This window comes from Salvelinus fontinalis, chromosome 14, assembly GCF_029448725.1.
Source record: "Salvelinus fontinalis isolate EN_2023a chromosome 14, ASM2944872v1, whole genome shotgun sequence".
NCBI lineage: Eukaryota > Metazoa > Chordata > Actinopteri > Salmoniformes > Salmonidae > Salvelinus > Salvelinus fontinalis.
Window position 1 is genome coordinate 50702653 of NC_074678.1, and position 17024 is coordinate 50719676.

Here is a 17024-nt window from a genome sequence, read left to right on the forward strand (position 1 = left end):
GAGAAGTGTGGCTAGTGAGTTTAACCAGCTAATAGTGGCTCTCACTTCACGTCAGTTCCAAGTGTGGGCCTTGGCATGCATATTGACTTTATCAAAGCCAAAGTGACGTTGGTAGCCAAAAGGTTTCCCATATGCAGCTGAAAAACCAGACAACAAAGAACTTAAGTATATTTCATCGAATACGAGTGCTAGATTGTAATGTGGAGGCCCACCAAATAAGCTGAACAATGAGTTTGAGTCATAATGGTTTTTGTTGCTTTCCCGGCACAGGTGAACCAGTTCCGGCAGCTCTACTCCAAGGTCATCAATGACAAGCATGATGACGTCATGGCCAAGTTCGGGGCCATCCTGGCCCAGGGCATCCTGGATGCAGGTCAGTCTTCTGTCAAGTGTGTTTGACTGATATTTGGTGGCAGCGGTGGGATTTCTTCAGAAAACTTGTGGGTGTATCTGTTTGTCTGCTCTTTAGGGAAAGTGTGCGTGCACCTCAGGGCTTGACCACCCCTGTGTCCTGTAATTTCCCCCGACTTCCTTCTCTGGAAGCGATCATGCTACGATGCATTAGCACCTGGCTGTTCAGCACTGAGAACAGCCACATGACTCTTGATATTACTGTTAGTCTGACGGTGTGTGTGTGTGTGTTCGCCAGGGTTTCCGTTAGCCATTAGTGCTGAGACCAAAATGTCAATGTTTTTTTTTTTGGTTATTAAACAACTAATTGACCGACGTCAATTAGTTGGATACACTTTTACGTCTGCTACGTTAAGTTAGATGATACACACAGACCACATACACAGCCACATGAGAGGAATGTTCACAACACAACAACAGGCAAGAGGGGTGGAGAAAGTTTGAAAGTATGTCTGATCTACTTTGAAAAACGAGTAAAAATTATTGTCAGACAGCTCTGCATCATACTTAGACAGGCTAACCTAGCTAAATAGGATAACTAAAGACAGTACAGTATGGGGAAAACAGAGAGACTGTAATGTTAGATGGTTGGCTGGCTGCTACTGCCTGAGTAGAGATCAGATGATGACTAAGGAAGGAACAATTATGAAGTCATCAAATAAAACTAAGTAATATACACAACTGAAATATTTGATTATTTCGATGGAATATTTTCAATGTTTTGGCAATTGAATGTTCACTGTTTTTGGTTTTGGAATTTCTATTAAAACGCTCTAATCATTTTAATGTCATTATTTCATAATGCATTTAATGTTTAAAATATTAATAGAAATCGAAAACCGTGATGTTTTTATAATTGCACCTAAACCGAACCGGCCTGAAAAAGCACATCAGTCATCACTATTATCCCGCTTTTGGATTGAAAATTTATAAATGAAAAGCCGATAAATAAAACTGATGTCGGCCAATTGTCCTGGAGAAGAAATAAAGTCCCATTGTAAAATATTATTTTTTGCCTATTCATTGATGGAAATACCAGTCAATGTAAATACATTTGACCAGTCAAAATTGGTCTATAGGTTTATAATTTAGTGGAATTAAATTGGCGGGTGTGTATTTTCGTTCGTCGTTATGTTTAATCACACAGAATACATATACAGAGCCTATGATGAGCAGAAATCTGTTAGACAGCGCGAGAGCTGCTGCTACAGCTTCATAAACAGCTCATTTGTCTGGAGTGAAACGTGTATTTAAAAGACCAATCATTGCATAACAATTCTAAATGCAATCGTGTGTTAAACAGTTTTGATGGCCACGATTAAAAAAATAAAAAAAATAAAAAAAAAATATTTCTCAACTGGTAATTGAAGCAAGCTTTCCATTTGCCATTCAAGTGCATATAGGCAACGGTAGGCAGGCTTCAGTGCGTCACACACCACTTTGCAATGAGGTGGAGGCAGTATGCATTTTTAACATACACTAAATTGTTTGAAACCTTAATGTTTTACTTCATATTATGATGCATGTCTTACCTTGCTTAAAAGTCAAATCCGACCATAGAAACGGGGAGGCAATTATTTCATAGACTTCCATATGTCATTAGCCTATTTCTCTCATGTTCTATAGACTGTTTGGCTCTTTAGCAACAAAACTGATGCATGCTCAACTATGGGGCAAAACAGACTGGGTTAGCTTAGATTGTTGACTTCATGTAAGCTATATTTCGTCTCTAATGTTTATTGAAAACATAAATACATTTGCAGAATGAGCACTTGCTGTCTCTCAAATACATTGTTAAAGTTGTTGGTTAGCTAGCGAATTGTAGCCATATTAGCGCTGATATGAAATCAATGGAAGCGCGCACGTCGTTTTCGTGACGTTGTAAGCTAACCCATCTAATGGTTTTCAAGTCCACTTTCTTTCATTGTCCACTAGCCAAAGGTACAATCATAGTTATATTAGCAACCCATGCTAGTTGTTGCATCTTAAGCTCTCCCCTCTTTCTAAATTTCCAACAGATATTTTGATCTCTGTCACATGAAACTGCTGGCATGTGCGGTGTGCTTTTGACAAGGGTTTTCCTGCTAATTGCATTATGGAATGAACATTCCCATGTAGCCTACTGCCTTCTGCGCATTGCTGTACGTATAATGTGAAGAAATAATAGTTAATCAACATTTTAAGCTCAACGTTCTGATCTGTTGCATCAGCCTCATTGCTTTAAAATATATACAGTGCATTCAGACCTCTTGACTTTTTCCACATTTTGTTAGCCATATTCTAAAATGGATTGAATAGTTTTTCCCCCTCGTCAATCTACACACAATACATCATAATGGCTAAGTAATAAAACTTTTAGTGATTTTTTTTTTTGCAAATATATATAAAAAATTACTCAGTGCTTTGTTGAAGCACCTTTGGCAGAGATTAAGCCTCAAGTCTTCTTGGGTATCACTACAAGCTTGGCACACCTGTATTTTGGGAGTTTTTCCCATTTTTCTCTGCAGATCCTCTCAAGCTCTGTCAGGTTGGATGGTTACCCCTTTCAAGGTAAAAATTGAGGATTGGGGGGGGGTAACTAAATCAACAAAGCCACCAGTTTCACTAAATCACATTGATTTCTCTTAATCCCAGGCCAAGGGCCTCGCTAACGTTTCCATTAGTCATTTATGACCATTTTAGCGTAACAAGCTTTTAAGAGTGAAAAGGGAACAAATGTCAGTAAAACAATGACCTGGCACGGCTAGTATAAGAAGAGTGGGTGGTGTTTGCTGTGATTAGGCGGTCAAGGGCTGGAGGTGCTGAGTTAGAATAATGGACTGCCATTGCCCTCTGGGAGACAAATACAGAGAGGAGGATGGAGGGAGTCGGAGGAAGAGGTGCAGAGGAGTACCAGGATGAAGGGAAAAGCAGGGTGATTGGAATCAGTGTTGGGAGAAGGGGAGGTCCTTCCCCATATAAATAATGTAAAAAGTCCTTTCAAAACGAGTTACTTTGGAGGAAACATTCGATTTAAAATACATTGTTACACTGGAAATGGTTCCAATGTAAAATCAGATCAGACAATAGTGGTTAAATCACGTGCCGCTTCAGCCCAGTTTTTTCTATGTAATTACAGTGATGATGACTTGTGGGTTATTTAATTCCTTTATTTTGACATCTGAAATGATGCCTCCTAATGCCCCGAACAAATGGATTTTGTCGCCAGATTGACTCACAGATTCGAGTTGCTGCGCCTAAATGAGTGTCACACAAGTCTCTTTAAAACTTAAGACGCCTCTGGAAGGTCTGTTGAAAAACACAAAAAAACAGGTATGCTCTGTTTTTGTCAACCTATATGGGAATCGAATTATAATTTTCCTAGGAGGGGACTTCTTTTCCCAGAATCCATAGATGTTATGTGATTACTAGCTAGATCAACTACCATTTTCTTTTGTGGTGGCATAAGGTCCTTCGGCAGTACAGAGCAGAGGGATTTCTTTAGAAAGTTGCCCTGGATAAGAGCATCTTCTACATTATTTTTAAAAAAAAAAACGTTTTGGAGGAGCTTTGAGAACTGAATACATGAACAGACACTGAAAAGCTTCACATTTAGGGCCGAGATTAAAAGGAGTATAATTCTACGTAATGAATGAGGGAATGTCTGGCGAGACGGAGGGAACGGTTGGGTGTGCGGTTTCTTTGCGAGAGCTGCTTTCGAAGGCTAAACCCTCGGTAATGAGCGCCAGAGATCATGAAATGGAACCCTAATGGTTTCCGCCTGTCACATTTCATATGATTATCCAACCCCACTCATAACTTAAGACTAATACTCCACATCTCAACTGAAAGTGGTACACCAGAAGTGAAGTGATGGTTCTTTAGGTGGAAGCTGCCTTTACAGTACTCAACACATAGCCTTTATGCCTGCCTCAACACATGGATGTGTATCTGGGAGCAGTGGCCTGACGGTTAAGGGTAGTAGAGTGAGAGGAAGAGGCGATAGTGTGTTATCTGGCTAACGATCCCATATTAAGATCTTGTCTGGGCGGTCTAATGCGACAGAAAACAGAGGGGACTCGGGAGTTCTTTATCTTGGCAGGAGAATGGGGGCTCCCGGTTTGATCTTGTCTGTTGCTGTAGTGGCACGGATCGGCTAAAAGCATTATGGGAACACAAATATTGCAAAAGACTAATCCTACTGCAGTATGAGTGCAATATAGGCTCGTTTACTATAATGTGACACACACACATACACACACAAAGTGCACATGCACAGCATAATTCTGATTTACACTTGTTGCCAGTGTTAAATTTGACTAAGTATTCTTCAAAATGAAACAAGGCTTGGTTGTGTATACACCCGCACCTGATGTGTATTTAGACAGCATTTAACACATAGAGGGACCTGCTGGTTTCTATCGAGGTAATACACAAGGCCCAATGTTAGCAGTTAGCAGTATGCCTTTCTGCTCCAGCCTGTGTTTGGGGTATGCGTATACACATCTGTGAGTGTGTGTGTGTCAAGTGTTTGATGTGCAACTCTCTGGGACCCCACACACAAACACAAATGTAGGCTGTATGCTTGCACGCACACACAAAAGCGCTCACTGTACCCTTGCGCGCACACCAGGGTTTACAGACGTTTGACTGAAAGCATTTTTATTTCACGGACATTTGAGAAATTTACTGGACCCATATGAGCAACGTGGGCATTCACCCACGGTGCTCAGAATGACAGAAATAGTGCAGATTGTAGATTCCATCAATGTAATTGTCGGCATCATTTCCAATCCCCCATATATTTATGTAAATGTGTTAATTAAATTTGCTAACATTTCTAAAAACCTGTTTTTGCTTTATCCGTGTTTGTGTGGAGATCAGGACTGGACAATTATTTTTCATGGAGGGTCACATTAGAATATATTTTTGCCATCGCGGGCCAGAATCCTATTACAGGATTATACATCATGTGTATGACTGTGTTGACAGATATATCTACTGTAAATCACGTCCAGATATGCTACTTTTATAACATGCACAGAAATAAACCACATCCATGTTCTCCTTTTGGTAGGTATTTTCATTATTAAACATGCAATGAACTACACGAAGGGAAAAGTACACTGTGCATTTAGCACCACGGACAGAATTCTTGTTAACAGGTATGCACAAAACACAGAGGAAGCTCAACATTACATTTAAACTACTCAATCAGTGTGAGGAGTGAAGTCTCTGATGGGCATTGACTAGAGCAGTGAAGTCCGTATGCGCCGGATTGGTGAGAGTCCGTAAGAGATGATCTGTGCCTTGACTTGTTATATTTCATCACTGAAAATGTCTGTTCACATACATAGGTTGACCCAAACAGTACAAAAATCTTCTGAGCATTACTCCTAATCTTTGGAAGGTTTTGTTCATCGAGAGATGCATAGAACCTCGTCAGTGACATTGTTTTTGAATAGTTCTCCAATCACTGCATCAGACTGAAGATCGAATAAGCTCAAGTTGCAGGTCAGTGGGAGCGTTATCCACATTGAAGGTGAAAGGAGAGGAAACCAACAGCATGTCATTTTCCAACACTTTGAAATCCTCAAAACGACGAGAAAACTCAGTTCAAAGCACACAGCAGCAATGTATACTTCGCCCGCTGGTCATCTGATAGGAACAGACTAGAAGTCGACCGATTAATCGGCATGGCCAATTAATTAGGGCCGATTTCAAGTTTTCATAACAATCGGTAATCAGCATTTTGGGATACCGATTTATATTGCTGCCACTGCGTGACAGGCTGACCACTTGTTACGCGAGTGCAGCAAGGAGCCACGGTAAGTTGCTAGCTAGCATTAAACTTATCTTTAAAAAACTATCAATCTTCACATAATCACTAGTTAACATTAAGCATACAGCCTACATTTGTGTTTGTGTGTGGGGTCCCAGAGAGTTGCACATCAAACACTTGACACACACACACTCACAGATGTGTATACGCATACCCCAAACACAGGCTGGAACACTAGTTAACATTAAAAAAATATCAACAATTTAAACCCACACAAGACAAATGCAACAGAATCCCTTCAGAAATGCACTTTGACTACTCATTCAAGTATCCAACAAAATGTGTGGTTCTAGACATTGTAAAAATTATGAAATAAAATGTTTAAAGAAAACAGTATGAATAAAATTAGGGATTGATGGTTGATGATATTACTAGGATAACTAGCTTGTCCTGCCTTGCATATATTCAATGCGGTGCCTGTTAAATTATCATCGAATCACAGCCTACTTCGCCAAACATGGGGTGATTTAACAAAAGTGCATTTGCGAAAAAAGCACAATCGTTCCACGAATGTACCTAACCATAAACATCAATGCCTTTCTTAAAATCAATACACTGAAGTATATATTTTAAACCTGCATATTTAGTTAAAATGAATTCATGTTAGCAGGCAATATTAACTAGGGAAATTGTGTCACTTCTCTTGCGTTCATTGCATGCAGAGTCAGGGTATATGCAACAGTTTGAACCGCCTGGCTCGTTGCAAACTAATTTGCCAGAATTTTACATAATTTTAACATAACATTGAAGGTTGTGCAATGTAACAAGAATATTTAGACTTAGGGTTGCTGCCCGTTTGATAAAATACGTAATAGTTCCGTATTTCACTGAAAGAATAAATGTTTTATTTACGAAATGATAGTTCCGGATTTGATGATATTAATGACCAACGGCTTATATTGCTGTGTTTATTATATTATAATTAAGTCTATGATTTGATAGAGCAGTCTGACTGAGTGGTGGTAGGCAGCAGCAGGCTCGTAAGCATTCATTCAAACTTTACTGCGTTTGCCAACAGCTCTTAGCTTCACAGCGCTGTTTATGACTTCAAGCCTATCAACTCCCGAGATGAGGCTGGCAATACTAAAGTGCCTATTAGAACATACAATAGTCAAAGGTATATGAAATACAAATGGTATAGAAATAAATAGTTGACGCGTCATAATTCTTATAATAACTACAACCTAAAACTTCTTAACTTAACTGGGAATATTGAACCACCAGCTTTCATATGTTCTCATGTTCTGAGCAAGAAACTTAAATGTTAGCTTTTTTACCTGGCACATATTGCACTTTTATTTTCTTCTCCAACACTGTTTTTGCATTATTTAAACCAAATTGAGAATGTTTCATTATTTATTTGAGACTAAATAGATTTTATTTTGTATTATATTAAGTTAAAATAAGTGTACATTGTTCATTCAGTATTGTTGTAATTGTCATTATTACAAATGTATATATAAAAATCGGCCAATTAATTGGTATATGCTTTTTTTGGTCCTCCAATAATCGGTATCAGTGTTGAAAAATCATAATCGCTCGACCTCTATAACAGACTAGTAGTGTCGGAAGGTGGGTGAGATTGACTTCTACTTGGCAGGTCAGGAGGAGTAAGTTTTCCTTGAAGGCTTTGACAAGGCTGTACATCTGATGTGCAAAAAGGCCCTTCCCTTGTTTGGAATTCAGTTCATTCATGAGGGCCATGATGTCCACGGTGAAGGCAAAATCAGCCAACCATTCTGTATCTTGCAGCTGAAAATCCACATATTCCTTTCATTTGCAAGAACTCAGCAATCTCTGACTTCAGGTCCAACACCTGTTTAAGCACCTTCCCCAAACTCAGCCATCTCACGTTTGTGGTAGGGGAGATCTGCATGACCTGACTGTCTCATCCAACAGTGAGACAAACTGTGATTTTAAAGATTTTGCTCTTATGAAGTTTACCACTTTAGTGACTGTATCCACAACAGGGCTCATTTTCAGAACACATTTACAGAGCAGCACCTGATGAATAATGCAATGCAGGAAAATAATTTTCTGATCTGGGTTCAGCTCAGCTACTTGATCTTGTATCCTTTTCAAAAGGCCAATGTTTTTTCCAGTCAAGTTTGGGCACCCATCAGTGGTCACACTGGATAACTTTTCAAAACTCAGTCCCAGCTTTGCCGCACACTTATTTAACCTCGTCCAATAAATGTTTCCCTGCAGTTGTGCTCTTCATTGACTGCACTGAAGCAAGCTCCTCTGTAATTTCAAAGTCTAGGGTTATGCCTCGTAAGAATATCAACAACCGCGTCTTGTCACGTGCATCACTGCTCTCATCTGGGGCCAAGGAGAAATACGTGAAATCCTTTACCCTGTCTTTCAACTGTTGTTCCATATTCTCTACAATGTCCTCAACACACCGTGTCACAGTTTGTCTTGACAGGGAAACATTTTCAAACAGCTCTTGTCGGGGCAAGTATTGCTGCAGAGTCAATTAAACATTCTTTAATGATTTCACCTTCAGCAAATGGCTTGCTATGTTTAGAAATTTTGTGGGACAGTACATAGCTAGCTCTCGCAATTCCATTGTTTGCTGAATGCAGTTTTGTGAAAAGTCCTTGCTGCTTTTCCAACTGAGAAAGCAACTCTTTCAATGCACTTGCCCTCTGCTCAGAAGACATATTCCTATATTTTTCTGCATGCTTCGTCTGGAAATGTTGGGACAAGTTGTAGTCTTTCAAGACAGCGATGCTCTCTTTGCACATTAAGCACACAGCTTTCTCTGATACTTCAATAAAGAAATATTTCGATGTCCACTCTTGCTGGAACACCCTACATTCATTGTCTACTTTCCTTTCCTTTGAAATCTTTCAAAAACACATTCTTGCACAATTTCTAGCTAGCTACTATTTGTAACTGACGTGTGTGTGTTAGCCTGTCAGTCACTGTCTGTCCTCGTGCAGTTATTCATATGTGCCTTCAAAATAAATGTCCCACAAGCGGTGGGAGTTAAATCATTACACAAAGGCGAGTATTCATTGGGCTTTTAATTTGAATAACATTCGTTTTTCAAAACTTTACTATCGCAAATTCTTTATGTGATCTGAGCATGATTCCGTGGCCCGTATTGAATCACGTCGCGGGCCGTATACGTTCCCCGGGCTGGCCTTTGCCCAGGCTTGGTGTAGATTGATGAGGGGGGGGGAACAATTAAATCCATTTTAGAATAAGGCTGTAACGTGGAAAAAGTCAAGGGGTCTGAATACTTTCCGAATGCACTGTAAGTCTGGGACATCAACAATTCAAAGTTGGTATTAGTAGGAGTGACTATAGAATTGTGCTTTTGTCAATTTTTGCAAATCACACTACTGTGTGGCGTGGCTCCATAACCAAGGAGCACAAGACGCATACGGGGGAGGATTAGGGGGAAGATGTTGTAGGAGATGATTGGTTGGTAGATTTAAACCAATGTCTATGCGCCGGGAGTTTCTTTCTGTATTGGCTGACGAAGGCCAAGTTTGACACTTTGGTCCACCAGACACTTAGCGCATTTGGGCGGAAGTGTCTGAGAATGAGATTAGTTTCATTGTATCCCCCTTTTGTGCCTAACTCTGTCTTTTTGTCTCTCTATTTTTCTGATTTATGGTTGACTGAAGTGGAAGATCATTGTTGCCAAAGCACAAAGATTATCACAACTGTATTATCACGACTATGTCAAAACTCTCCTCTCCTTCGTGTGTGTAGGTGGCCGTAACGTCACCATCTCGCTGCAGTCGAGGACGGGCCACACCCACATGCCATCAGTGGTGGGCCTGCTGGTATTCACCCAGTTCTGGTTCTGGTTCCCCCTTTCCCATTTCCTCTCCCTGGCCTTCACCCCCACCGCCATCATCGGGCTCAACAAGGACCTCAAGGTAAACAATGTGTGTGGGTGGGGTGCATCTGAAGTATACACATGTACAGTTGAAGTCGGAAGTTTACATATACCTTAGCCAATTGCGTTTAAACTCAGTTTTTCACAATTCCGGACATATAATTCTAGTAAAAATTCCCTGTCTTAGGTCAGTGAGGATCACCCCTTTATTTTAAGAATGTGAAATGTCAGAATAATAGTAGAGAGAATGATTTATTTCAGCTTTTATTTCTTTCATCACATTCCCAGTGGGTCAGAAGTTTACATACACTCAATTAGTATTTGGTAGTATTGCCTTTAAATTGTTTAACTTGGGTCAAACTTTTCGGGTAGCCTTCCACAAGCTTCCCACAATATGTTGAGTGAATTTTGGCCCATTCCTCGTGACAGACCTAGTGTAACTGAGTCAGGTTTGTAGGCCTCCTTGCTCGCACAGTCCTTCAGTTCTGCCCACACATTTTCTATAGGATTGAGGTCAAATGTTGTTCTTAAGCTATTTTGCCACAACTTTGGAAGTATGCTTGGGGTCAATGTCCATTTGGAAGACCCATTTGCGACCAAGCTTTAACTTCCTGACTGATGTTTTGAGATGTTGCTTCAATATATCCATATAATTTTACCTCCCTCATGATGCCATCTATTTTGTGAAGTGCACCAGTCCCTCCTGCAGCAAAGCACCCCCACAACATGACGCTGCCACCCCCATGCTTCACGATTGGGATGGTGTTCTTCGGCTTGCAAACGTCCCCCGTTTTCCTCCAAACACAACGATGGTCATTATGGCCAAACAGTTCTATTTTTGTTTCATCAGACCAGAGGACATTTCTCCAATATATAGATATAAATAGATGGCTATGTCATAGCTAATTTGTAAACATACCTAATGAATGTATAAGCACATCTTTTGGTATTTCACCCCCAACCCAAAATTGAATGGTTTTGACCATTCTGAAGTTTTTAGTGAGATTATTTTCTCCTCCAGCGTTGGCCATGCATTGCGCCTCGCAAAAGGATTGCTGTCCTCGTTATACAGGGTAAAGTTGATAATGTCATGTCTGAAAATGACCATATACTCTGATTGTTAAAGCAAAACTACTAAAACTTTTGCTTTTGGTGAACCTGGACAATTATAATAAAATATATTATAAGCCCCGTTCAGCAGGTAGCTTAAGAGTTCTCCTGTAACTTACTTTCAAAATATTTAAAAATGATTTAAAAATTAAAAGCTGAAATGTACTGAGTCAATAAGTATTCAACCACTTTGTTATGGGAAGCCTAAACAAGTTCAGGAGTAAAAATGTGCTTAACAAGTCACATAGTAAATTGCATGGTGTTAAACATGATTTTTGAATGACTACCTAATCTCTTTAACCCACACATCTGTAAGGTCCCTCAGTCGAGCAGTGAATTTCAAACACAGATTCAACCACAATGACCAGGGAGGTTTCCCAATGCCTCGTAAAGAATTGCACCAAATTGGTAGATGGGTAAAAAAAGCATAACATATATCCCTGTGAGCATGGTGAAGTTATTAACACTTTGGATGGTGTATCAAATCACTACAATGATGCAGGAGGTCTTCCTAACTCAGTTACAGAGTTTAATGGCTGTGATGGGAGAAATTTGAGGATGAATCAACAACATTGTAGTTACTCCACAATACTAACCTAACTGACAGAATGAAAAGGAAGCCTTTAAATAATACACATATTCCAAAACATGCGTCCTGTTTGCAACAAGGCACAAAAGTAATACTACAAAAAATTTGCCAAAGCAATTCATTTTCTGTGCTGAATACAAAGTGTTATGTTTGGGGCAAATCCGATACAACACTTTACTGAGTACCACTCTCCATATTTTCAAGCATAGTGGTGGCTGCATCATGCTATGGACAATAATGGAAAACAATTAATGTTTTTAAGTGTAGGAGTTATAGTTTTGACTTAAATCTACTTGGAAACCTATGGCAAGACCTGAAAATGGTTGTCTAGCAATGGTCAACAACCAATTCAACAGAGCTTGAAGAATTTTGAAAAGAATAATGGGAGAATGTTGCACAATCCCAGTGTGGAAAGCTCTTATAGTCTTACCCAGAAAGACTCACAGCTGTAATCGGGGCCAAAGGTCCTACAAATTATTCATTCAGGGGTGTGAATACTTATGTACTGAAAATTTGATATTTCTGTATTTAATTTTCAATAAATTTGCAAAAATGTCTGTTTTCACTTTGTCATTATGGGGTATTGTGTGTAGATGAGTTAAAACAAAAATCTATTTAATTTAGAATTCAGGCTGTAAAACAACAAAATGTGGAATAAGTCAAGGGGTATGAATACTTTCTGAAGGCACTGTAGACAATGTTCCCTCCTGCCTCCACCTGGTCCAGCCTTAGCAGTTGTGCACGGTGGCTTTGTGCGCCTAAAGGAGAAGACGTTATTTACCAGCACTCATATTGCGCCACCCTACTGCAGCCATGCCATTCCATGCCAGCCTTTTATCGCAGGTGAAGTCATCCACTGCTTTGACAGCCAGAGAAGCACTTTATGTTCCCCTTCCCTCTCATACTTACCACCCTGCAGAGAACAGAAGTGAGTTATGACATAACAAACTAAATTAAAGCCTCTCTGGTCAGTGGTGGCTCCCTATATGGTGCTGTTTAAGAATTTGTTATTAATGTTAACACATTAATTTCCTGTGGGCATTATCAATTGACTACAAGAGAGTAGGAGTTATACTATTTTGCTCCTGTGAAATAAATCATTTGTGTTATTTATTGCTGACTTTCCATGAAAACGCATTTCAGATACAACGCTCAATGCCATGCACCGTAACTACTATGCTCACCAATAGCTTTTTCATTTTTGTTTCAATTCTGAGTGGTATTCGTATCAATGTGGCCAAAGGTAGGTGGTGTTTTCAGCATTTCTTGTTGTCAAACCAGTCTATGAATAAGTCAAACGGAACATCCCTTTTCAATGGGTGATGGGTCGGACTTTACAATCATTGCTTTTTTTTGGTGTTTGACCCCCCTATCCAGATGCCCAAGGTACAATACCGCTCCAACTGTAAGCCCTCCACCTTCGCCTACCCTCCGGCCCTGGAGGTGCCCAAGGAGAAAGAGAAGGAGAAGGTGAGAGTCCCCCAACGGCGAAAGGATGTCACATTGTTTTGATCGATTGAAGTCATATGTGCTGCTACTCACGGTTGTCATTCTGAATGAAGTTTCCTCAGCCGAGATCAATTTCTTGGAGGGTTTTGTTATTAGTGTCCCTTTTTGAAATCTTTCTCGTCATTTTAATTTCATTGCCATGTTCGCAAGTCTGAGACCAAGTTATTTTAGTTGCTCAGTCTAGGGCCCAAATTTTGTTTCATTTTAAAACCGAGGTACAATATAATTACGTAATTAAAAAAACGGTCTGTTTTGTGGTTCATGCGTTCTAAGAAGTTTTCTGATTGGCCTTAGTGCCCAAAGTATATTTTTACTCTCTTTGCAATACTCCCTTCATTTCGTCTCTCACTCCCTCTTTCTCCATGAAAGGTGTCTACTGCTGTTCTCTCCATCACAGCCAAAGCTAAGAAGAAGGAAAAGGAGAAGAAGGAGAAGGAGGAGGATAAGATGGAAGTGGTGAGTGTGTGGAAACAAAACCCATCCTTTTACGACAGCCAGCCCCATAGAGACCACTTTCTATTTTATATAATTTTTTTTAAATAATAAAAAAAAAAAATACAAATCAAATGAAGTCTTAGTTTCTATGTAGTTGTTTTCAACCATCCTCAAGCAAGAATCCTGTAGCCAGCGTACCAAACAGAGCTCTGCTCATATTGAACAGCCTATTGAGGAACGGTCTGTGTAATTGATAGTGTGGTGCTAATGGTTCACAGACCTGAACCACAGTCTGAGACGTTTTGGGCCCGGTACCAGGGCTCTTTAAAGGGGTAGTTCACTCCAAATCCATAAACTGCTTATCGATTTCTTACCTCAGAAGTCATGTCCAGGCACATAGATTAAATCAAATCGAATCAAATTTTATTGGTCACATACACATGGTTAGCAGATGTTAATGCGAGTGGAGCGAAATGCTTGTGCTTCTAATTCCGACTACTGCAGAGAAGACAATTTCAAAGGTAAGAAAACGATAAATTGAAATGTGAGTGAACTATCTCTTCAAAATAGCAGTTATTACACAATATGAAATGAGGGAACTATCCCTTTAAGGAGCAGCTAGTTCTCAGCCTTGGCAGGGTCCCACAAGCCCCTCTCTCCACTGATGTGACCAACTCACCCATGAAGCACACAGCTGGAACACACCAAATAAATCAAATTGTATTTGTCACATGCTTCATAAACAACAGGTGTAGACTAACTGTGAAATGCTTACTTGCGGGTCCTTTTCCAACAATGTTGGAAGTAAAAAAAAAATATATATATTAGTACCAGTCAAAAGTCTGGACACACCAACTCATTCAAGGGTGTTTCTTTATTTGTACTATTTTCTATATTGTAGAATAATGAAAAAACACATATAGAATAATGTAGTAACCAAAAAAGTGTTAAACAATTCAAAATATGTTTTATATTTGAGATTCTTCAAAGTAGCCACCCTCGCTGCCTTGATGACAGCTTTGCACACTCTTGGCATTTTCTCAACCAGCTTCATGAGGTAATCACCTGGAATGCATTTAATTTAACAGGTGTGCCTTTTTAAAAGTTAATTTTGTGTATTTTTTTCCCCATTACGTTTGAGCCAATCAGTTGTGTTGTGACATGGGTGGGGTGGTATACAGAAGATAGCCCTATTTGGTAAAAGGCCAAGTCCATATCAATGCAAGAACAGCTCAAATAAGAAAAGAGAAACGACAGTCCATCATTAAGACATGAAGGTCAGTCAATGCGGAACATTTTAAAAACTTTTAAAGTTTCTTCAAGTGGAGTCGCAAAAACCATCAAGTGCTTGGATGAATAATAGCTCTCATGAGGACCACCACAGGAAAGGAAGACCCAGAGTCACCTCTGCTGCAGAGGATAAGTTCATTAGAGTTAACTGCATCTCAGAATGCAGCCTAGATAAATGCTTCACAGAGTTCAAGTAACAGAAACAATATCAACTGTTCAGAGGAGACTGTGTGATTCAAGCCTTCATGGTCGAATTGCTGCAAAGAAACCACTACGAAGAAGAGACTTGCTTGGGCCAAGAAACACATTAGACCGGTGGAAATCTGTCCCTTGGTCTGATGAGTCCAAATTGGAGATTTTTGGTTCTAACCGCTGTCTTTGTGAGACGCATAGTAGGTGCCCGGATGATCTCCGCATTTGCTCTTCCCACCGTGAAGCATGGAGGAGGTGTGATGGTATGGGGGTGCTTTGCTGGTGACACTGTTGCTGATTTATTTACAATTCAAGGCACACTTAACCAGCATGGCTACCACATCATTCTGCAGCGATATGCCATCCCATCTGGTTTGCGCTTAGTGGGCCTATCATTTGTTTTTCAACAGGACAATGACCCAACACACCTCCAGGTTGTGTAAGGGCTATTTGACCAAGAAGGAGAGTGATGGAGTGTTGCATCAGATGACCTGGCCCCCACAATCACCTGACCTCAACCCAATTGAGAGGGTTTTAGATGAGTTGGACGGCAGAGTGAAGGAAAAGCAGCTAACAAGTGCTCAGCATATGTGAGAACTCCTTCAAGACTGTTGAAAAGCTTCCTCATGAAGCTGGTCGAGAGAATTTCAAGAGTTTGCAAAGCTGTCATCAAGGCAAAGGGTGGCAACTTTGAAGAATCTCAATATAAAAAATATTTTGGTTAGTTGAACACTTTTTTTGTTACTACATGATTCCATATGTTTTATTTCATAGTTTGTCTTCACAATTATTCTACAATGTAGAAAGAAAAAATAAAAGAAAAAAATGTAACTGAAAGAGTAGGTGGTGTCCAAACTTTTGACTGGTACTGTATAAAGAAAAAAATGTAACTTTTGAAAGAGTAGGTGGTGTCCAAACTTTTGACTGGTACTGTATAAAGAATAAAATGTGGGTTCACAGTGCAGACCGAACCGAGGTCCCAGTACTGTACGGTACTGATACGTGTACCGTTATGCACCAGTATTGCTTCTAGTAGGATGTCGACCGCAGGGCATTATCGGCAGGTTTGGTTTCATGTCCTCGTTGAGGAATGGCTTTGCGATCTGAGGCGAAGTTGGATCGTCTTATTTTGATTGATTGGGCTTGCTGTCATCAAGGTTAACGAGAAGGGGGGAGTATTGTAGTCTTATGTTTTATCAGTGTTTTAGTTTAACCGTTTTCTCACACAAACACTATGGGAGTGTTTGTTCTGCAGTAAACACACACACAGACAAACAGGCGTGCTGATACGAGTCGCTGCACCACTATGGTTCAGTTTTCAGCCTAGCGTCAGACAGTGCAGGGCTTCCTGGTAGCAGCCGGTTCCACACATGCATGGTAGAGGCCTGGGCAGGGAACAGATCAGAGCCAGGGATAGGTAACACATAGAATGACAGGCCAGGTTCTGATAAGTGCCACAAGGTTTGTTTGTTTGTTTGTTTGGATCTTTTGCAGAAGCATCAGCTACTCTTCCTGGAGTCCACAAAAATGCAAAACATGACAAGTAACAAAACACACACAAATGTAAAATAGGATATACAAACAATACAGCAAAACAATTATACAAACAATGCATAAAAAAATTGTGTGTGCATGCATTTGTGTGTGTTCTCAGTCCCTGCCATTCCATTAGATGTTTAATCTGTTTTTTAAAGGCAATTTTGCTGTTTGAGTAATTGGAGACGGAAGGAAGTTCTGTACGATCATGGCTCTATATATCACATTCATTTGTAAAGCCCATCTTACATCAGCTGATATCTCAAAGTGCT

General features: G+C 40.0%; 1 protein-coding gene across 1 annotated transcript in view; it reads left to right on the forward strand.

The window, feature by feature from the left end:
- Window positions 1-17024, forward strand: part of LOC129811081 (26S proteasome non-ATPase regulatory subunit 1-like) — a 106026-nt gene that overhangs the window by 74094 nt on the left and 14908 nt on the right. Inside the window, exons 19-22 of the mRNA XM_055862234.1 lie at window positions 271-373; window positions 9962-10131; window positions 13168-13260; window positions 13669-13755. Coding sequence (XP_055718209.1) covers window positions 271-373; window positions 9962-10131; window positions 13168-13260; window positions 13669-13755 — 453 coding nt within the window. The remainder of the gene's footprint in view (window positions 1-270; window positions 374-9961; window positions 10132-13167; window positions 13261-13668; window positions 13756-17024) is intronic.